At 36.1% G+C, this 18274-nt stretch overlaps 1 protein-coding gene across 5 annotated transcripts in view; it reads left to right on the top strand.

Annotated features, from left to right (window-relative positions):
• NYAP2 (neuronal tyrosine-phosphorylated phosphoinositide-3-kinase adaptor 2) overlaps nt 1-17521 on the top strand; it is a 254263-nt gene extending 236742 nt beyond the window's left edge. For 2 of the 5 annotated variants that reach the window (XM_078450826.2, XM_060623921.3), the window contains exon 6: nt 14107-17521. In XM_078450826.2, the coding sequence (XP_078306952.1) occupies nt 14107-14334 (228 nt within the window). In that variant the 3' untranslated portion in view covers nt 14335-17521. Of the gene's footprint in view, nt 1-8347; nt 11844-14106 lie in introns of those variants that run through there. The other 3 variants (XM_078450827.2, XM_078450829.2, XM_078450828.2) reach the window with 3 other exon arrangements.
• The last annotated feature ends 753 nt before the right edge of the window (nt 17522-18274 follow it).

Raw genomic sequence — 18274 nt, 5'->3', positions numbered from 1 at the left:
CACCTCCACCAACTGTGGCCAGGCTTCTCTGATTTTTCAGGAGAACCCCAAAATCTAGAGGCACCTGTCTCCCCCTTCCCCTCTCTTTCTCTCTTTTAACATGCAATCTACTGTTTTTCTTTTTTCACATCGGCTCAAAAATGTAAGATATCGTGCACTTTATATGAAATACAGCTATGAGCCCCATGCGGCCCTGCATTTTACTGTGTGCCCTCTGGTTCTTTCTAACCTGAGGCCAATACGAGTGAACTGACTTGCCCGGAGATAGTCAGTAACAAGGCTGGCTTCAGAATTGTTGGGATCAGAAGTGTGTTTCTCCTTTATAACAGAGGGGTGCTCATATTGGGCAATGCTTTCTGGTGGAGAAAAAAAATATATTTTATGTACTTTCCCAGCTTTATTCAAAGTTATAAGAACTAAAAATGATTGTAAGCTATTCCAGAGATTATTATTAAAGTCTGTTCCTTGAGGACTAGGATATTCTGCTTGCTTGTGAAACTCCCTCTCTTTTTCTAGATAAAACAAATGTTTACTGAGATGTGACTCTCCTTAATTTATCTGTGGTCAAGTCCATATGCGCTATTAAAAGCCAATATTTTGTAATGAAATTAAACTTGAAATTACATTAATGCTAATGTAAGTGATTAAGAGAATATACTTAGTGAAAAACATCAATACACTTCTTGTAATTGAATTTTATCTTCTAATACTGTTTGCTCCTTAAGGGAATGTCTCTTTAAGGCATTCTACTTATAAACTTCTTGCTCATTTAAAAACATAAATTAATTCTGAAACCTGCTCAGAGGGTTTTTTTTCCTTTATTACAAACAATTAGTTTAATCAATTAACAGCTGAAATTGTATCTGTAGTCATTATTAGGTTTAATTGCTGAGAAATATGTTGTGTCTTTTTAATTGGGAAAAATGTATCACAATTTTTAATAGCCTTTTTACTTTCCAAGGGCAAAGACTTTATGAGCAAAAATAATACAAAGCCGAATCAAAAATAATATATGTATTTTTGTATAATATATTTATATATTTTATGTTATTTTAAATTATTTTATTATTATATAATATTTTACATATTCTATTGTGGTTGATGTATTAATTATATATTATCTAATATAAGTATGTTATTAATTATTCTATTACATTACATCATATTATATACTTTTAAGAGTATGCATGGTTCTGCCTATGCACATAAACATAATTTTTTACATAAGTTTTTTTAATGTTTAATTATTTTTAAGAGACAGAGACAGAGTGTGAGCAGGGGAGGGGCAGAGAGAGGGAGATACAGAATCGGAAGCAGGCTCCAGGCTCTGAGCTGTCAGCACAGAACTCGATATGGGACTTGAACCCACAAACCGTGAGATCATGACCTGAGTCGAAGTTGGATGCTTAACCAAGTGAGCCACCCACGTGCCCTGACATAATACTTTTTATATGTGACATGAATCAGCTTTTCTCTGAAAAGCCTCGTCTTGCATTTTGATATATGAATGTCATATATTACATTATATATCATTTAGGCTTACGTTAGATGTCCTTCACTACTTTATATACATTTTAATACAGCAACTTTAAGGAAATTTCAGACGCTTGAGAAATATATCAAAAATCAATTATTTCTCATACAATATTGTCATCGTGTCTCAGCCATTTTTCTGTATCCTTGCACAGAAGAATCCACTTATTACATGTGTAGATATGCCCTGTGTACCTGTATAAAGATGCAAATACCATGTCATTCACATCTAGATGAACTAGAGAGGTTTCCATTATATGTTTGACAAGCCTTTCACCAGGAAACAGGCACTAAATTACGTACAATTGCCAATTTGCATTTTGTGCGTCTTCATAAGAGATACAAAGTTAACGCCCAATTCTGACAACTTGCTTTTTGCTTTTAGTTGTCATCTTGTAATATGGAAACGTGATGCATTTGCAATGTTTCAAACCTTCCGTTTCTGCATGTTGAAATTTTATTCTTCTCTAAAATTTGGCTACAGCAAAGAATTTGTAAAATGATGGCTTGATGCAATTAGCATCCCTGGCCTTTCTCCACGATGCACCTTTTTTCCTTGGGCTTTTTGTCCAAATGCAACTCATTGAATCAGCTAACATTCCTGCCACTCATTCAAGAGATACCAGTAACTCACCATACTTGTGAATATACCTAGAGAAGCAGATGTGTGTGCAGAAGGATTACTACATTGTCTGCTACCATGAAAGGGAGAAAAAAGGTGTTTATTGAAATGAATTGCAGTGTGGTTGATGAAACAACCAGAAAACTATCTCCAGAGGGAGGGACTTGGCTTGAGGCAGTGTCCGTAGCAGGTAATAATACATGCTCAGCACGTACTTGTGTGGAAGTCCTACCAGTGAGTAAGAGGTTTGGAAGGGAGATGAGATGGATGTTTATACAGCGAGTAACAAATCGTCATTCTTATTGTTATTGAAATTGTTACGGAAATTGTGTCCACTTGGACACATCTCCAATCAGGATGCCCCATCCATTTACATTAAATGTTTCAGTAATCGTATCTTTAAGAAGGAAGCCAAAAGGGAGATAAAGCAAAGAGAAGAGAGGAACTAGGCTTGCAGTTCAACTCTGGGATGTTAAAGATAATCAAATGACAATTTTCCAAGGCCTTAAGAGTGTATTCTTGTGGGTTAGATCAAGGAACATGCACAGTGGACAGAAGGTCTGACCCAGGGAGGGAGATTATCGTGTTCTTCTCCCTTGTTAATTCCCTTTCACACCCAGTATGAAGTCTGTCTCCGGGGGCTGCTAAGTGATCTTTAACCTCTTGCGAACTTGAGTTTCTCATCTGGAAATGGTGATCACAGGGTTATTGTGAGGCTAGCGTGAAATGAAGCAAGTGAATGTTCACATGATGCCTTGCCCACTGAGAGGAAACACTTCGGTTACTGTGTGCATGATTTCAATAACATGATGAGAGGGTGGTGGTGATGACTGAAATGGCAAATATGACAAATAATAAGGTCAAAGTTTCACTTCTCCGCTAAAGTTTTGATAGTTTATAAATCTTCTAACCTTTTAATCCTTCAGCAACAAACTTTATCACCTTTATTTAATCTAGTACATTTTCCCATGTCATTAACTATGTGAAGTGAAAGTACCATGATAACTCTGTGTGTGTGTGTGTGTGTGTGTGTGTGTGTGTGTGTGTGCGCGCGCATATGTTGTTTCCAGTTTGGGCCACTTTAATCACAATTAGCTGTGGGATAATCTGGTGTAATGAGAAGGACATAGACTTTGACATTAGTGTATTTAGGTCTTGAATCCCAATTCTTGTTCTGCCTTCTACTAGGAATATGATGCTGTAGATACTATTCAACCTCTTCAAGCCTCAGTTTATCATTGAAAGAATAGCAATAAGACATGCTTATAGAATGATTAAGCTTTAAAAGAATTAATATATGCTAAGTGCCTGCTGAGAGTCTGGAACAGGGTTTATGCACAAGAAATCACGGTTGCTGCTTATTACATTGTTGATGTTATGATTGTTCCTGAGACTGGGACAGTCCTTTGCTCCAAAGCCACATGACCAAAGGTGAATACAACTTGCTAACTTATTTTAGAACTTCTGAAAATCATTCAAGAGTGTTTTAAATCATTCATTGAGTTCAATCAATAATCTTAAGATATGAGATTTTACCAGCTGTAGTCACCATTTTTTCTCTTCAGTGATATTATCGACACATATATTCCTTCAGCAAAACTTTTATTATTATATTTTTTGAACAACATGATAGCCAGGAGATCCCTAGAAATTTTCAACAATTTAATAATAGATGTATGATATATATATATATATATATATATATATATATATATATGCAAAAACATGCAAGTACATATATACACAAAAGTATGATACATAATTTTATACACACATATATAAAATGTGTGTGTATATATCTTCAGGAATATATATGAAATGTACATATGTATATGTGTTTTGTGTGGATGTGTATGTCCTTGTGATAGACTTCTAGACAGGCTTCAAAACAGATTTTTATTTTCTTTTAAGGGAATATAATGATTCTTTTAGACATACTTGTTAAATATTTTCCTAAGTGAAACACTTAAGAAGACCATTGTAATAAATTGCAACCTGGAAGACTACATTTGTCCAAAATATGCATCATCTGAAGCAGAAAAATGAAAATTTTTTTCCTTGGAAAAGACTGATTAGGTGTATATGTGAGTATGCATGTAGATTTATGTTTCAAGAAGATAATGGTTACACCAGGGCAATTTGAAAAGGGGAAGAACAATTTTTTCACTTAGACATTATTTTCCTTAAGGTAGAATTGATATATATATATATATATATATATATATATATATATATTAACGATTGAGTGTTTCACCCCAGCTACTACCTTGTAAAATGACATTATAAGACAGAAGTGCAGAATTTAAAATGTGACTAAACCATTATGATTAACAAATATATGCTTGAACAGTTGATTAAATACTTGTAATAAATAAATGTAGGTTCTTAGCTCATGAAGAATTAAAAAGTAAAATCTGTCTCTTCATTGTTTTAACTTTTGTCTCATTTTCCACCTTAAATATATTTTTCCCTTCCTAAGCAACATATTTTTCAGTGACGAGGAAAAGTATAAATAAATTAAGTAAAATAGGATTTAAAGAGTTTGCTGAAGCCATAAACTTGAAAAATATAAATCATTATATTTATAGATTATTGAAAAGACAGGGGGTTTAAAGAATAACAAATGGAGGCATTTTGAAACATATCAATTGATTTGACTATGGAAAAATTAGAAACATCTGTCTGTAATAACAGAAATGACTATAAAGTGTCAGACACTGGAAATAATTAGGATAAATAAAATGTAAATACCTGTTTAAAATTGTTTAAAAAATATAAAGTAAGTAAATATATAATATAATATATATATAATATAAAGTAAGTAAAAATACCACCTCATTAGAGATCAAAAAAAAAAGAGTAAACTAAGGGTATGAATCAACTTTTCTGTTATTAAACGTTTTGGAAATATGCAATCTCATTGAACTCACTATTAATAATAGCAAATGTTGAAATCAAAGGGTTCTTCTAGACACAGAACATTTATAGGGTTTTTGGGTTGTTGCTTGCTTGTGTCTTTGGTAACACAACCCGTGCTAGTAGGGTATGAATCCCACACTGCTTATGGGAATGGAAAATGGTTTAATTTTTCTGGAAGACCAGGAGGCTATATCTGCATCAAAAGCCTTAAAATGGTCTGATGCTTGACTTGGGAGTTACTTTTTGAGAGGATTTCTGTAATAAAATGTCATAAAGTATTGAAACGTGACTTACAGCATTTAAAAAATGAAATCCAACCAAAGTAAAGGTATTCATAATGAATAATTTGTTTTTGTTATCATGTCTTGAAAAAAGCGTCTACAACTCTAACTATAATAATGAGGAAAACACAAGGAGATGAAGTTTTATATATAGTGTAATCATAAGTTAAAAATAATTTGTATGTTTAGGTTCATACACAGTGGTTACAAATATACATGATTATAATTATGTATATATGATTTATATGTAAGGAAATATATTTAACATTTTGTGTGGTGGTATCACAATTGATTTTTCCCTTAAATTAGTATAATCCATATTTGCTAAAATAGGCATAAATTACTTTTATAACCAGAAAAAACAAGTAGAAAATCTACTTCTCAGGTTAGTCGCTTTAAAATTTATTTCAAAGAAACTTTATTTATTATGATACTTCTTTGAGGGTACTGACTTAAGATTCTAGGGCTACCAAAATAACATAAACAGGATTTCTGTTTTCCAGAATTTCAGAATCCTGTGCAAAACTCATAATTAATACTATATTTATAGCATTAGGAGATCTACTGACTTCAAGAATGAATGAATGAATGAATGAATGCTGTGCCAGCAGTAAGCAAGCATGGCTATCAGAGTTCACAGTGGATCTCAGAATGGATTGGATTCTTGCTGCATCTGGCTGGACTTTAAAAGCATAAATCAGATTTCACATGAAAGATAAGGGTTCAAAGAGGCAGAGAATTCCAGAATGGGGAAATACCTTGATTTAAAGAATGGAAGCAACTCTTGTGCCTGTGGTGTTGGGTGAGTTATGATAGCCTGTATGACGGGAGTACAAAGTAAACAATGGAGTGAAATAATTAGCCAGAAAAGACAATGTTGAAGTTCACTGTGGTGTGTCTGGGGCATTGACTGTTTTCTGGAGGAAGTGGGGAGCCGTAATATGATTTTGTGGGGGCCTCACCGAGAGTACTTGGGCAGAAGTGTGGCTGCAGGATTACAAGTGACCTGTACGTGCAACAGTAGACGCCATATCGATAGTTCAGGAACTGAATCAAGAAACTGACATTGGAAATGTGAATATAGGTGACAGATTCGAGAAGCATTTCTGAAGTAGAATTAAACGCTTTTTGGATCATTTGAGTGCCGTTACCTGAGCCCCGCTTCACGCAGAACCTAGAGTCGGACTCTGGGGATGTTAACTACGAATGTGCATTTTAACAAGCTCTCAGGGGATGCCAAATGCATACCGATGTTTGGGGGGCATGGGTTGGTCACCTAACCTGAGCCAAAGGGCCAAGGATGCTGAGACCTCACCATTCAAAGGATATGAATCCTTGAGACCCCAAGGATTCAAAGACCTTAGAGTCTGAGAAAGATGCTCTCAACTGCAGAACATCCAGGATGTGACTCCCATGGAATCAAGGGCTGAGTTTAAGGTCGGATGGCTCTTAAGGTTCAAAAACTGTAGGAAATAATTTTTTTTTAACCTTGTACACTTGGCATATTGCTGAGTTCAGCTGAACCGAAGTGGAATAAAATCATTTATTTATTTAAAAAAATTTTTTTAACATTTATTTATTTTTGAGAGACAGAGAGAGACAGAGCATGAGCAGGGGAGGGGCAGAGAGAGAGGGAGACACAGAGTCTGAAGCAGGCTGCAGGCTCTGAGCAAGCTGTCAGCACAGAGCCTGATGGCGGGGATCGATCCCACGAGATCACGACCTGAGCCGAAGCTGGACTCCCAGCGGACTGAGCCACCCAGGCACCCCTCTATTTTGTCTTTAAAGCCACGGAATTGTAAGGCTGTTTTTTGATTAGTGAGTTTTACATAATTGATCATGTAAGCAAGCACAAATACATAAAACCAAATAGCTTACATGGCTTGAAATAACAACATGTGATGTTTCTCATATGCCTAGTAGTTGATCAGAGATTATACATAAAGGGGATCTGCAGATCTAGAAAAAGAAGGTGGAGTTGGTGTATGCCCATGATGTTGCATTCAAAAGCAGGTCTGAAACCAAGATGTGGCTCTCATTTTATCAATATATCTGATTTTAAAGTGAAATTTGGTGGGGCGCCTGAGTGGTGTAGTCGGTTGGGCATCCGACTCTAGCTCAGGTCATGATCTCACGGTTCGTGAGTTCGAGCCCCGCGTCGGGATCTGTGCTGACAGCTCAGAGCCTAGAGCCTACTTTGAATTCTGTGTCTCCCTCTCTCTGTGCCCCTCCCCCACTCACACTCTGTCTCTCTCTTTCAAAAATAAAGATTAAAAAAAATTTTAAGTGAAATTTTGGCATCCAAAGTAAAATCTGCAGTTCCCATAGAAGCCTTAGGTATACACTTGTCTAATAATTCTTTCATAAAGCAGAGGTTCTGAGTCAAAGTTGTTGATAAATGAGAGAGGAGGACAAGGGAATAATTTAAGAAGCACCCAATCAATAGATCAGAATTAAAGATGGGAAAAAAAAAATAGAAGCAAAAAACTATTAAAAAAGCTAAAGATAGGCCAAAGATGCTATTGTTACAAATAATATCATCAAAATCTAAAGTTAGGAGAATTTTATACATATGTTTAATTCTCGTAATATCAGAAAGAAAGCAATATAACTTCCTTGTGGAGCCTCACGAATGGTCTCTGTCACCACTGTGTAATTCTGCTTTATAATGTGAACACAGCCACGGATGATACGTCCACAAATGGACATTCCGGGTGCCCATTAGAAGTTCATAGACACTGCCACTCGAATTCGATATAATTTTCATGTGTCAAAAAACATTCTTTTTTTTTTTTTTTTTTGGTTTCGTTTGGTTTTGTTCAACTGTTTAAACACACAAAACAGAAATTCTTGCTTATGAGCTGTACAAAAATAGGCAGTGGGCTGTATTTGGGAAGTGGGTTGTATTTTGCCAACCACTGACGGTTACCTTGAAGTTAGATGTAAAAAAGCCACAGTTACTTACATGTTTATTTTTTTATGTATGTTTTAGAGTTTCCATCTCTTTGCTCACTCCAAAGGACAGGAAGAACACTTTCAATGACAGCACTAACAGCTCTGGCTGACCTCAGGACACCCACCTATGGATAAGGGAATGCATGGAGGCAGCAGGCTCACTGCCTCCCATAATTCCTGAAAAATTAGCTTTCCTTTCTCCAGTCACACTTTCCCTTCCTTGTTGCCCCGCCGATGCCATCCATGCTCTCCCAGGGAAATTTTCTGCAGGGTAAAGAGAACATGCAAAGAAATTTGGTGACTCTAAGCTTCTTTTTCAGTCAGATTGAAGTTTACAGCCCCCGTGCTGGAAATGGTGATTTTCCATAAGAGGGGTTACGGGAGGTGGAGAAATTGGCTCAGAGTGAGTAAACATGGAACTGATTTTTTATTTTCCTGAGAGCATCTGAAAATTAGTGCTGGTGTGGGGTCTATTGTTTTAAGAAATTAAATTTTATTCACAAGTCACGGTTACATTTAATTCCAAGGCCAACGAGACACTTGCTCGACATTGCTTGGTCCTTTAAGTCTTTGGTAAATTACTGCTTGTTTTACATGTTAACTCATGAGGCACAAAAAAATCAAGTCAATGGAGCTATGCCTACCTGTATTAATTTTATTCCAGTATCCATTTTAGTGTTGAAGTGCTAACGTTGAAATGCGTATTTCAGATTTTTTAAAAATCTCTTTATGGTTTTCATATTTTGGAAATTGAATAATTTTAAATAAATATATGGAGATTTATTATTGACATATCATCATTCTTCTGGTCTTTGGATAAAATATACTCAATATCAGGAAGTGCTTAGTTTATTTCCTAGAGAAAGTAATGATTGAAGTAAATTAAAGATTCCTTGACATTTATGTTATTCTGCATGCACTGAAGGATCAGTAGATAAGATCATTAACAGTGTCTGGGGTTTTACAATTTCCCAATCCAATTGCCTCTGTTCATTGCCTCCTATAACCATGTGAAGTATGATGTATGTGGCAATACATGAAATGTGTATATGAAGTATGTCCAATATACATAATATATATAAAGCATATACAAATATATATACTATGTGTATATGAATTAGGTACCAATATATATACAATGTATATAGGAAGGGCATACAGCTTCAGAGAACTACATGACTTTTCAGTATGATAAAACAATCAAGATCCCAATCAAGTTAGTTAACTTTTTCCATTATAGCGTGTTGCTTCCGTCTAAAAACATTGCAAGGTAAGCTGCAGTTAGCATTTGGAATGAATGTGGTTTCTTCAGGTGATTTTTAAAAAATATATCTTTTGAACTTCATAATAGTTTTACATTTACAGAGAGGCTGCAAAGAGGGCACAGAGGGTTCCTGTATGCCCCACACCGAGTTTCCCCCTTTTTAAAATGTCTTATATTGCTGCTGCGTATCAGTATTGAAACCGTATTTTTAAAGCCCACACATTACTTGGATTTTCTTAGTTTTTACGTACCTGTTTCAGGATCCTTTCCAGGATACCACACTAGTCAATTTCAGTTATCAAGTCTCTTTGCCTTCTCTAGATTGCGACGGTTTCTCAGACTTCCCTTATTTTGGCCGATCTTAACAGTTTTGAGGATTTCTGGACTGGCATTTTATAGGGTATTTCTCATTTTGTGTTTGGTGTTTTTCTCATGGTTAGGTTGGGATTAACGGGTTTCGGAGAGGAGGAGCTCAGAGGCAATGTGCCTTTCTCATCACATCATACCAAGGGTTCATACAGTCCACATGACTTCCTGTTGTCGATGACTGGTGTGCTTTGTATAGTGTTTGCCAGAGCTTCCCACGGTTAAGTTACCCTCCTCTTTCTTTCCATACCGTATCCTTGGGAAAGAAGTCACTGTATGTAGCCTGCTCTTAAGGGATGAGGATTTATGTTTCCCTTCCTTGAGGAGGGACTTCACTGGATTTTATCTGCCTCAACTTATTAGCCAAGAATATTACCTCTGCCGGATCATGTTGTCCGAGAGATGTAACGAGATTCGTATTAATTGAGCAATTGTCTTACAATTGTCTCCTAATGTATGCTTGTTGTAAATCAAACCCAAGAGTTCTTTTAAGTCCAGGTTGAAGTGAAATGGAATTTTACAGCTAAATTGAAACCGGTCTTGAAGAATTTCATGACAAATCATGGAATATTTTATGGGTAGTATTCTTAACACACCTCCTATAAATACTTAACATGTTATTTGCTATGTACAAACTAATAAATTGAAGCATCTTACTATCAGAGTGAAATGTAATTTTTAGACATGTTTTCTGCCATGTAAATTGCCATAGTGGTAACATTGGAGTTTAATGTCGGGAATTAAAAAGAATGTGCACCCTCCAGAAAGAAATATTGAAAAACAGATGCTATTTAAACGTAAACTCGGAAAATAGATTTACCTTCCACCAAATGAATCACATTCAACAAGTATTTATCTCATCTTAACACAGTAATAATTTTCTTGGGTATTTTAAATGAGAAAAAAAATATTTGACAACAACTTAACATGAGATGATTCTATAGCATTCTTTGTCAGACTTATTAAAATATTGAAATTAAAAAATTTTGAATTGGCTATTTTCTAATACCGTGTATTTAAATTCTCTTTAAAATATCTAGCCTTCATTCATGTACTGACAAGTGCTTTCTCACAGAATTTGTATTGACTATATATCTGGCCACCAAAAGAAAATAGTTTAATATTAAAAAGCCAGTCTGAGAAAAAGGAGCTGATTTTCTTCTATTAATATTTGAAACCATTAGATCAATCAAGTGGACACTTAACTATTTTAAAACAAAAATGTAAAGAACATGAAAATCATGCTTTGTAACCCTTTATTCTTAAACTTATTTTTTAGATTTTTAAAGAATGGATTATTCTTAAATTGACACACTTATATAGTATAAACTTCTAATTGGCAGAAAACACACACTTATAGGTAATGTAATGCGTTATACATGCGTAAAATGTAACGATAACTCTGAAATATATTAGCGATACTGTTGTTAGAGCAATTTAGGAAAAATATTATTTTTCAGTGACATGTACTGATTCGCACTCTTAAATATTAAACGAGATTAGATATTATCCAATTTGTGGGGAGAAGTAAATACAATGCAAATGTTGAAGTGATGTAAATATCCTACCTTAAAGAAGTTGGAGGTTTTGCAGTTTTATTGGAATGTGTAAGACCCAGTGAGATTTTACTGAGAAGAAAATTATCTGGAGAGCTTTCCAAGGGTGAACAAACACTGTTCAATGATGGTGGCTTCTATTCGTTCATAAAACTTTTATTGAGAGCTTAATGACTCTGTTCTGCATGTTGGGTCTGCTAATGGATAAAATTTGGGGCTTCCCCTCTGGGAATTCTATGTTATAAATTCCATTTTAAGAGTTTATAGTCACTCAATAAATTTTGCTTGTATTTCCACCCAAATAGAGTTACTGTATTTTTATTGCATGGGTTATCAAGTTCTAAAATATTAGAAATCTTTTGAAAAAATTCCAAGCCATTTTGGGCAATGTTCTGCTGGTGCAAAAACCTATTGGTTAGATTAAAACCTATTTTCTGGTTAAACCTCTTTAATAAACATCTAGAATTTCATTTAAAAGGAAAATACCTATGGCTGTGAAACATGGTTCATTCTTTCAAGGAACTTTGTATCGAATTAGGTACAAATATACAAGGTATTTATCTACGAGTGCCATCTTCTGGACTCCAAATCCAAGCCGTTGATTTGGATTTATTTGATAAACACTTTTTATTCCCTCCTTAAAGCCACAAATATGTTTGTATTTTTTGAGTAGCACCCGGATATGGTAGTACCTATGCCAGTAACTATTATTACAATTTCTAGATAATATTCAGTAGATTGAGCCTGCTGTAGTAGAAAGACTGTTCACTGTGGAGTCAGACAGATCCAAGTTCGGTAGAGGTCTGTCTCCCATGTAGTAATCTGAGACCTAGATGTACTTTCTCGATCTACTTTCTGAGACTCTGTTTTTTCACTTGTACTGGGTAGATAAATCCTAGCTTTCGGGGTAGCTGGGAGGATTCAGGGTAACATACACAGAGCTCTTCACACACGCTTGGCAGAGAGCAGGCATGAAAAACTCCCACGTGTTTGTCAGTGCGGCAGTGACAATACTTAGGCAATGATTTAGTGTTTTGAAGAATGACTTCACCTTCATTATCCAAGTTAACCCTTATATCGACTTCTGGAATTGAAATAGGATTCATTCAGCTATTCAGATAAAGACACCAGGAAGTACAATTGCAGGGAGGAGTTTGATACATCCAGGCTTTGATTTCTTGTCTTCTAGCTCTAGATCCTGCTGTCTCCATGAAGGATTGCGAATCATGAGAATTCAGTCTTGCCTTGTTCGCACCAGAAACTTACCTGCCTGGCTTTGGGCAACGTGTGCAGTTTCTTGAAGCCGTGGCTTCCTCACCTGGACATTGAGAACATTGTGCTCATTTATCTTCCCGATCCTTCCCAGTTGTACATGTACGCTGAAAGTCAGTATAGTGTAGTTGTTAAGGGCAGGGTGTTAGGAATGAACTCCTGGGATCCAATCCCGACTCTGACATCTGCTGGCTCTGTAAGCTTAGGCACTTCACTAGATCTCTCTAAGTCTCATGTTAGTCATCTTTATGGATTAATGAATAGCACTTACTTCAAAGCATCATCATGGTGAGGAATGAATGAATGAAATTACGCAGAGTATGTAGCATGGGATCTGGTACAGAGTAAGCGTTATATAAGTATTGGTGCTGATATTTATGCTAAAATTGTAACATCTAATACAGTGACTCCAGCTGAGCTATTTTAACCCTTAAAGTCAAAGCGTAGATGTGCTTAGACACAGCTTCCTCATGCTGGATTGGTGGCCCGATCACATTCCTCTCCTTGTATGGCAGATGCAACTTGGTAGTTCTGTTCTAAAGAAGATTTACCAGAGGACATGACCACATACACCTACCAGGGTGCAATGTTCATCTTTCAAGAAATATGTTATGTCTATCAGTACACAGTCAGCTCTGAACCATCTCCTGGCACATAACTGACCCCAGGAATCTGTTTCTCTAAATTGCCTGGGTCAGTGTGAAGGCACAGGTCAATGATTCTAATTAGACATTTGCTGAAGCATCAAAAGCATGGAAAAAATTCTTTGCAAAAAATTATTTGGGCATTTAAATTCCAAGCATTCGATGCATAGGCAAAGTCGTTTTGGTAGAATTATGAAAAATCTTAATTCTGTATGTTTTTTATAAAAAAAAGTTTTCTTTCAAGAACAAAAATGTTCTTTAAAATCTTCAAAACATCTCATATTCATATTAGATCTCACTGAAAAGCAGTTCCAATAATTGAACTTAGACACCTAGAAGACAATGGAGTCAACATAAAAGTCATGGGTAAATACAAAGCAAATAGCTTTAAAAAAGAAAGGGTTATCTCTACACTGTGAGCTCCTGAAACTTATCAGAAAAATCTTCTCACCCAAATAGTTGTTTAATTATATCACAAAGTCAAGCACAAAACTTATTTATAGTCCCCATATGTCAATTTTGCTTTGTAAGAATTACAAAGGTAAAGAAACAGCTGACATTTTTTCAAAACCACGACTAGCACGGTGCAAAAAAAAAAAAAAAAAAAAAAAAAAAAATGACGACAACAACAACAACACGATTGCTTTCGTTCCTTTTTTTTTTGCTTCTGTATTCACTCTTTCTTTTTTGCTAGGTGGCATGCATGCAGTGGTTTCATGGAGACCATACAATGCTTGAGATGATTGAGAAAAAGCGTTGCTTGTGCAAGGAAATAAAAGCTAGACAGAAAACGGAAAAAGGCCTTTGCAAACAGGATAGCATGCCTATCCTACCCAGCTGGAAGAAGAATGCAGGGGCAAAGAAGTACAGCCCTCCACCCTACTCTAAGCAGCAAACGGTGTTCTGGGACACCGCCATATGACTGTGCGTGGGATGGCGTGAGGTCCACACGGAGAGGGAGGTCGACTCAGTCTTGAGATAAAGAACTGTTACGTGTCTTCTCTGTCGGGATGGAATGCCAGTGCTTCCCCGGAAAACCCATGGGAAGCTGTGCCTACTCACGGGCAACTTCAACGTAAAATGTATATTAATTGTATCCTTGCAATTAAGACACTTATTTATCCCGGATTATTTTGAATCCAAAAGATATTAAGATGTAAATATTTTACTAGTTTATGGGTGACACCTGAAATAATACACATTATACGGATATAAATTACAGAAATATCGAGAGTTTTACTATATGATATAATTTCGGTATTAACTGGTTTGTTATCTCTTTTATATGTAATCCCTTGATGCCTTTTATTATTAATTTTTGCATTTAAGACGTTATTATTTTTTTTCTGTCCACATTTGGCTTCTGTATGAGAGCTCACAGCTATAAAAATCATGTTCAATCACATAATATAAGATCTGGTGCTAGTAATGTAGAAATCGAGTATCATATTCGTCAAGAACATCTGTTGCTTTGTAAGTTTCTAAGGATTTGACAGGAAATGAATGCAAATGTGATGCTTAATTTGGACGTCCACATTACATCAATACCAATATTTTTGCTACATTGGCTTTATAAGAATTTCTCTTCAATATTGTCTTGTTTATACTAAGCAATCATTAGACTCCAGAGAAAGTTATTAGGATATATTTGGATTTCCCAGCAGAAAACATTTCCTTCAGAAATGACTTTAGGGACATGTGTCCTTGCATCATTGATCTGATTGGAGGAGACCAGGGTTCACTGTGACAATGGAAGGAATAAGGAATCAATAGCTAAATAGCATGACTGCTTTCAAGAAAGCAGGACCAGGGGCCTCACAGCCACTGCAATCACTATTTTTAAGTAACTTTTCACGTGTATGTTTGTTTCCCCTAGAAAATGAGAAATAAACATTCAGACGGACGCATTTACATATTTTAGTACATTAAATGCCAATCTTTCTCAAAATTAAGGCCCATTAACAAACTAGTGTTTCTTAAGTTTTTTCAAACGAGTTCTCACCACACTTTGGGGTCGCAATCTTCTGTGCATGACCATCACACCCGTTCTTACTGCTTAGGACACCATGACCAAAGAGTTTTGACCCCTTGTTTCTTTTATTTTGTTTCAAGGAAGAAGCGGGAAATGCAGGGGAGAGGGGGTGGAAAGGGTGCATTCAATTTTATGTGGTGGTAAAATTTAAGTTAAACAAATCATATATATCTTTTAAGAATAACTTGTTAGTTGAATATAAATATTGCCACGGATGAATAAAAAGGAAACTATCGCGTATATTTTGTAATATTTAAATTACTATTTATGCTTCCTAAAATTGACAGTATGTGATTCTTCTCTAACAATCAATTTAGTATTATATTTCTGAGAGAAAAAGGTACGTGTTTGAAGTTATTGTCATAGTGGTTTTCCTCGTGAGGGTGTTGACAGCAAGAGTCGCTGCTGCTCAATAAAACCAAATAACAGGAGTTAGGGAATTTTTGTAATCTATATTGCTAAAAACCTAGTGATGCTTTACCAGTAACCGTTCCTTTCAAGCCTTTGAAATGCTATAAAATAATTTTTTTAATATTTTATAAGTAATGGATATTTTGATGTCCAACTAGAATTCTGAAAGAATAAGGAAAAAGGGTAAGTGGGAGCATGTGTATCTGTTGTTTTTGCGTGAATGAGTTCTCAGCAGGAGAACTGTATACGTACAGTGCTTACTGAGGTTTTAGGTTTTGCTTGTATCGCTGAAGTGGTTAAAAAACAAACAAAAAAGCAGGATCACAAGTACAGGAAATCATGGAGAGATCTTAAGTGGCTTCAATAAATCCTACTGCCGTGTTTCACCAGTTAGAGATTATATTTCAAACCCAACAATCAACGGAGTACCAATCTAAGAGGGATGGAAATGTGTTAAGATAAAATCAGCATAGACATAAAATGTACTGAGGACCCGGGTTAGCCTGATTCAGGTCATTCTGACCACAGGTACTCAAGCCAATCAATGAGGTGGAAGACATCAATTCTCAGCATCTTGATGACGATCTTGGTGTACGTATATGTATATTCAGGCTCAGTATGGTAATGGCTGGATAATTCCTTTGAAATTTATATTTCGGTAACATATCCAAGTGTGTTTTTCAGATGCCAATCTTTCCCCCTATCTTTCTGGATAAGGGAGAAGAGATTTCTCACTGCTGGCCACTTGTCAAGAAGGAAACAGAGGTACTGAAATGACGTGTGTTGGATTCAGACATTCCCGTTTGTTCTGCCAAACTCATGATGTTGCCAGGTTTCATGGACTCTTTTTTCAAGCAAGTTATTTTCTGAGAAGGCAGCTTGTTTGAAAATCTGACCTTGGGCAACTATTTCTATTTAATATCTCCAAATCTTCCTTTCCACGGGAAGTAATTGAACGATCTGGAAAAGTGGCTTCGCTGATATTTGACTCCGTAACTTTTATTCAGTGCCCAAACCACTGTCCCTTGCAGCTTAGCTGATAGGGCCATAACCATTCTATAATTAATTTTCTCTTTGTGTAGCATTCCTTTGTATGGAGAAAAAGAAGTCGTTAGGATAAAAAGAAAAATCAGTGTATTCTCTCGTGGCAGTCAACCAGGATGCTTCAGTCTGTGAACTTGGTCAGATGGTCAACGTTCCACATACAGAGCACAATGGGAAGGTATAGCTCATATTTTTAGCAGTGCCAAAGAGCAAACGGTATCCTGGCATGGTTATCGGGTGGGAAGAGCTCATACTTATGAGATATGGTCTTTTCACAGCAAATTTTACAGAAACAGAACTTGATTGGCTGTCAGCAAGATGCTTTTCTATAGGAAGAACTTGTTAGCACACAAGAGACCAATTTCTTTAGAGCCGATGTAAGGGAAAAATCAAATTCTGCATTTCTGTGCGATGCCAGAAACTAGCATCTTCTGAGGTTTTATGGCAGTTCCTCACAGGAACACTGCTACCCTTTCCCCCATATTTATGCTGCGGACGCAAGTTCAGATGAAGGTGATTGATTTGCGTTAGGTGAAGGTTAATGTCCACCCATACAAAATATTCGGGAAAGTGAAAGAAAGCAAAAATTAAGAGGTTAACGTTTGTGATTTTAAAGAATATACACATTTGGGGCGCCTGGGTGGCGCAGTCGGTTAAGCGTCCGACTTCAGCCAGGTCACGATCTCGCGGTCCGTGAGTTCGAGCCCCGCGTCAGGCTCTGGGCTGATGGCTCGGAGCCTGGAGCCTGTTTCCGATTCTGTGTCTCCCTCTCTCTCTGCCCCTCCCCCGTTCATGCTCTGTCTCTCTCTGTCCCAAAAATAAATAAAAAACGTTGAAAAAAAAAATTAAAGAATATACACATTCAAATATCCAGAAATGGTCTGGATGCAACAAGATACAACTTCCCTTTTCAAAACAGGATGTTGGGACTTGGGACACGGAGGTTCCATATAGTTTTGTTGAATGCTTCCAGAGAATAGAGAAACATTTTTCTTACTGCACTCTGGCTTTGGCCTCATCCTCACATATCATTTGGTTTGACTCTTTGGGCAAGTTTAGTAATCAAGTAAAGAAAGAAAGAAAAAGAAAAGAACTAAACAACCTTTTTGGATTATTGTTTTAATGAACTATACAGAAGGCATCAAAACAATGCACATTAACGATACAATTTAAATATCAACTATATGTTAAAGTGAATCACTTCACTAAAGCAGAAAAGAGATTGTAAGTTCATTATGGCTACCTATAAAATTTAAAAAAAAAAAACTTTCCTCTGATTTAAGCAGTAGGTGATCTGAGGGGAGATACAATTTACCCTTTTAAAGGAATACAAGTAGGATGGAATAACAATTCATAGGGCATTGTATCCCAAACT

Source organism: Panthera onca, chromosome C1 (genome assembly GCF_046562875.1).
Source record: "Panthera onca isolate mPanOnc1 chromosome C1, mPanOnc1 haplotype 2, whole genome shotgun sequence".
In the NCBI taxonomy this organism is placed as follows: Eukaryota; Metazoa; Chordata; class Mammalia; order Carnivora; family Felidae; genus Panthera; species Panthera onca.
This window is presented reverse-complemented; position numbering and strand designations above follow the sequence as displayed.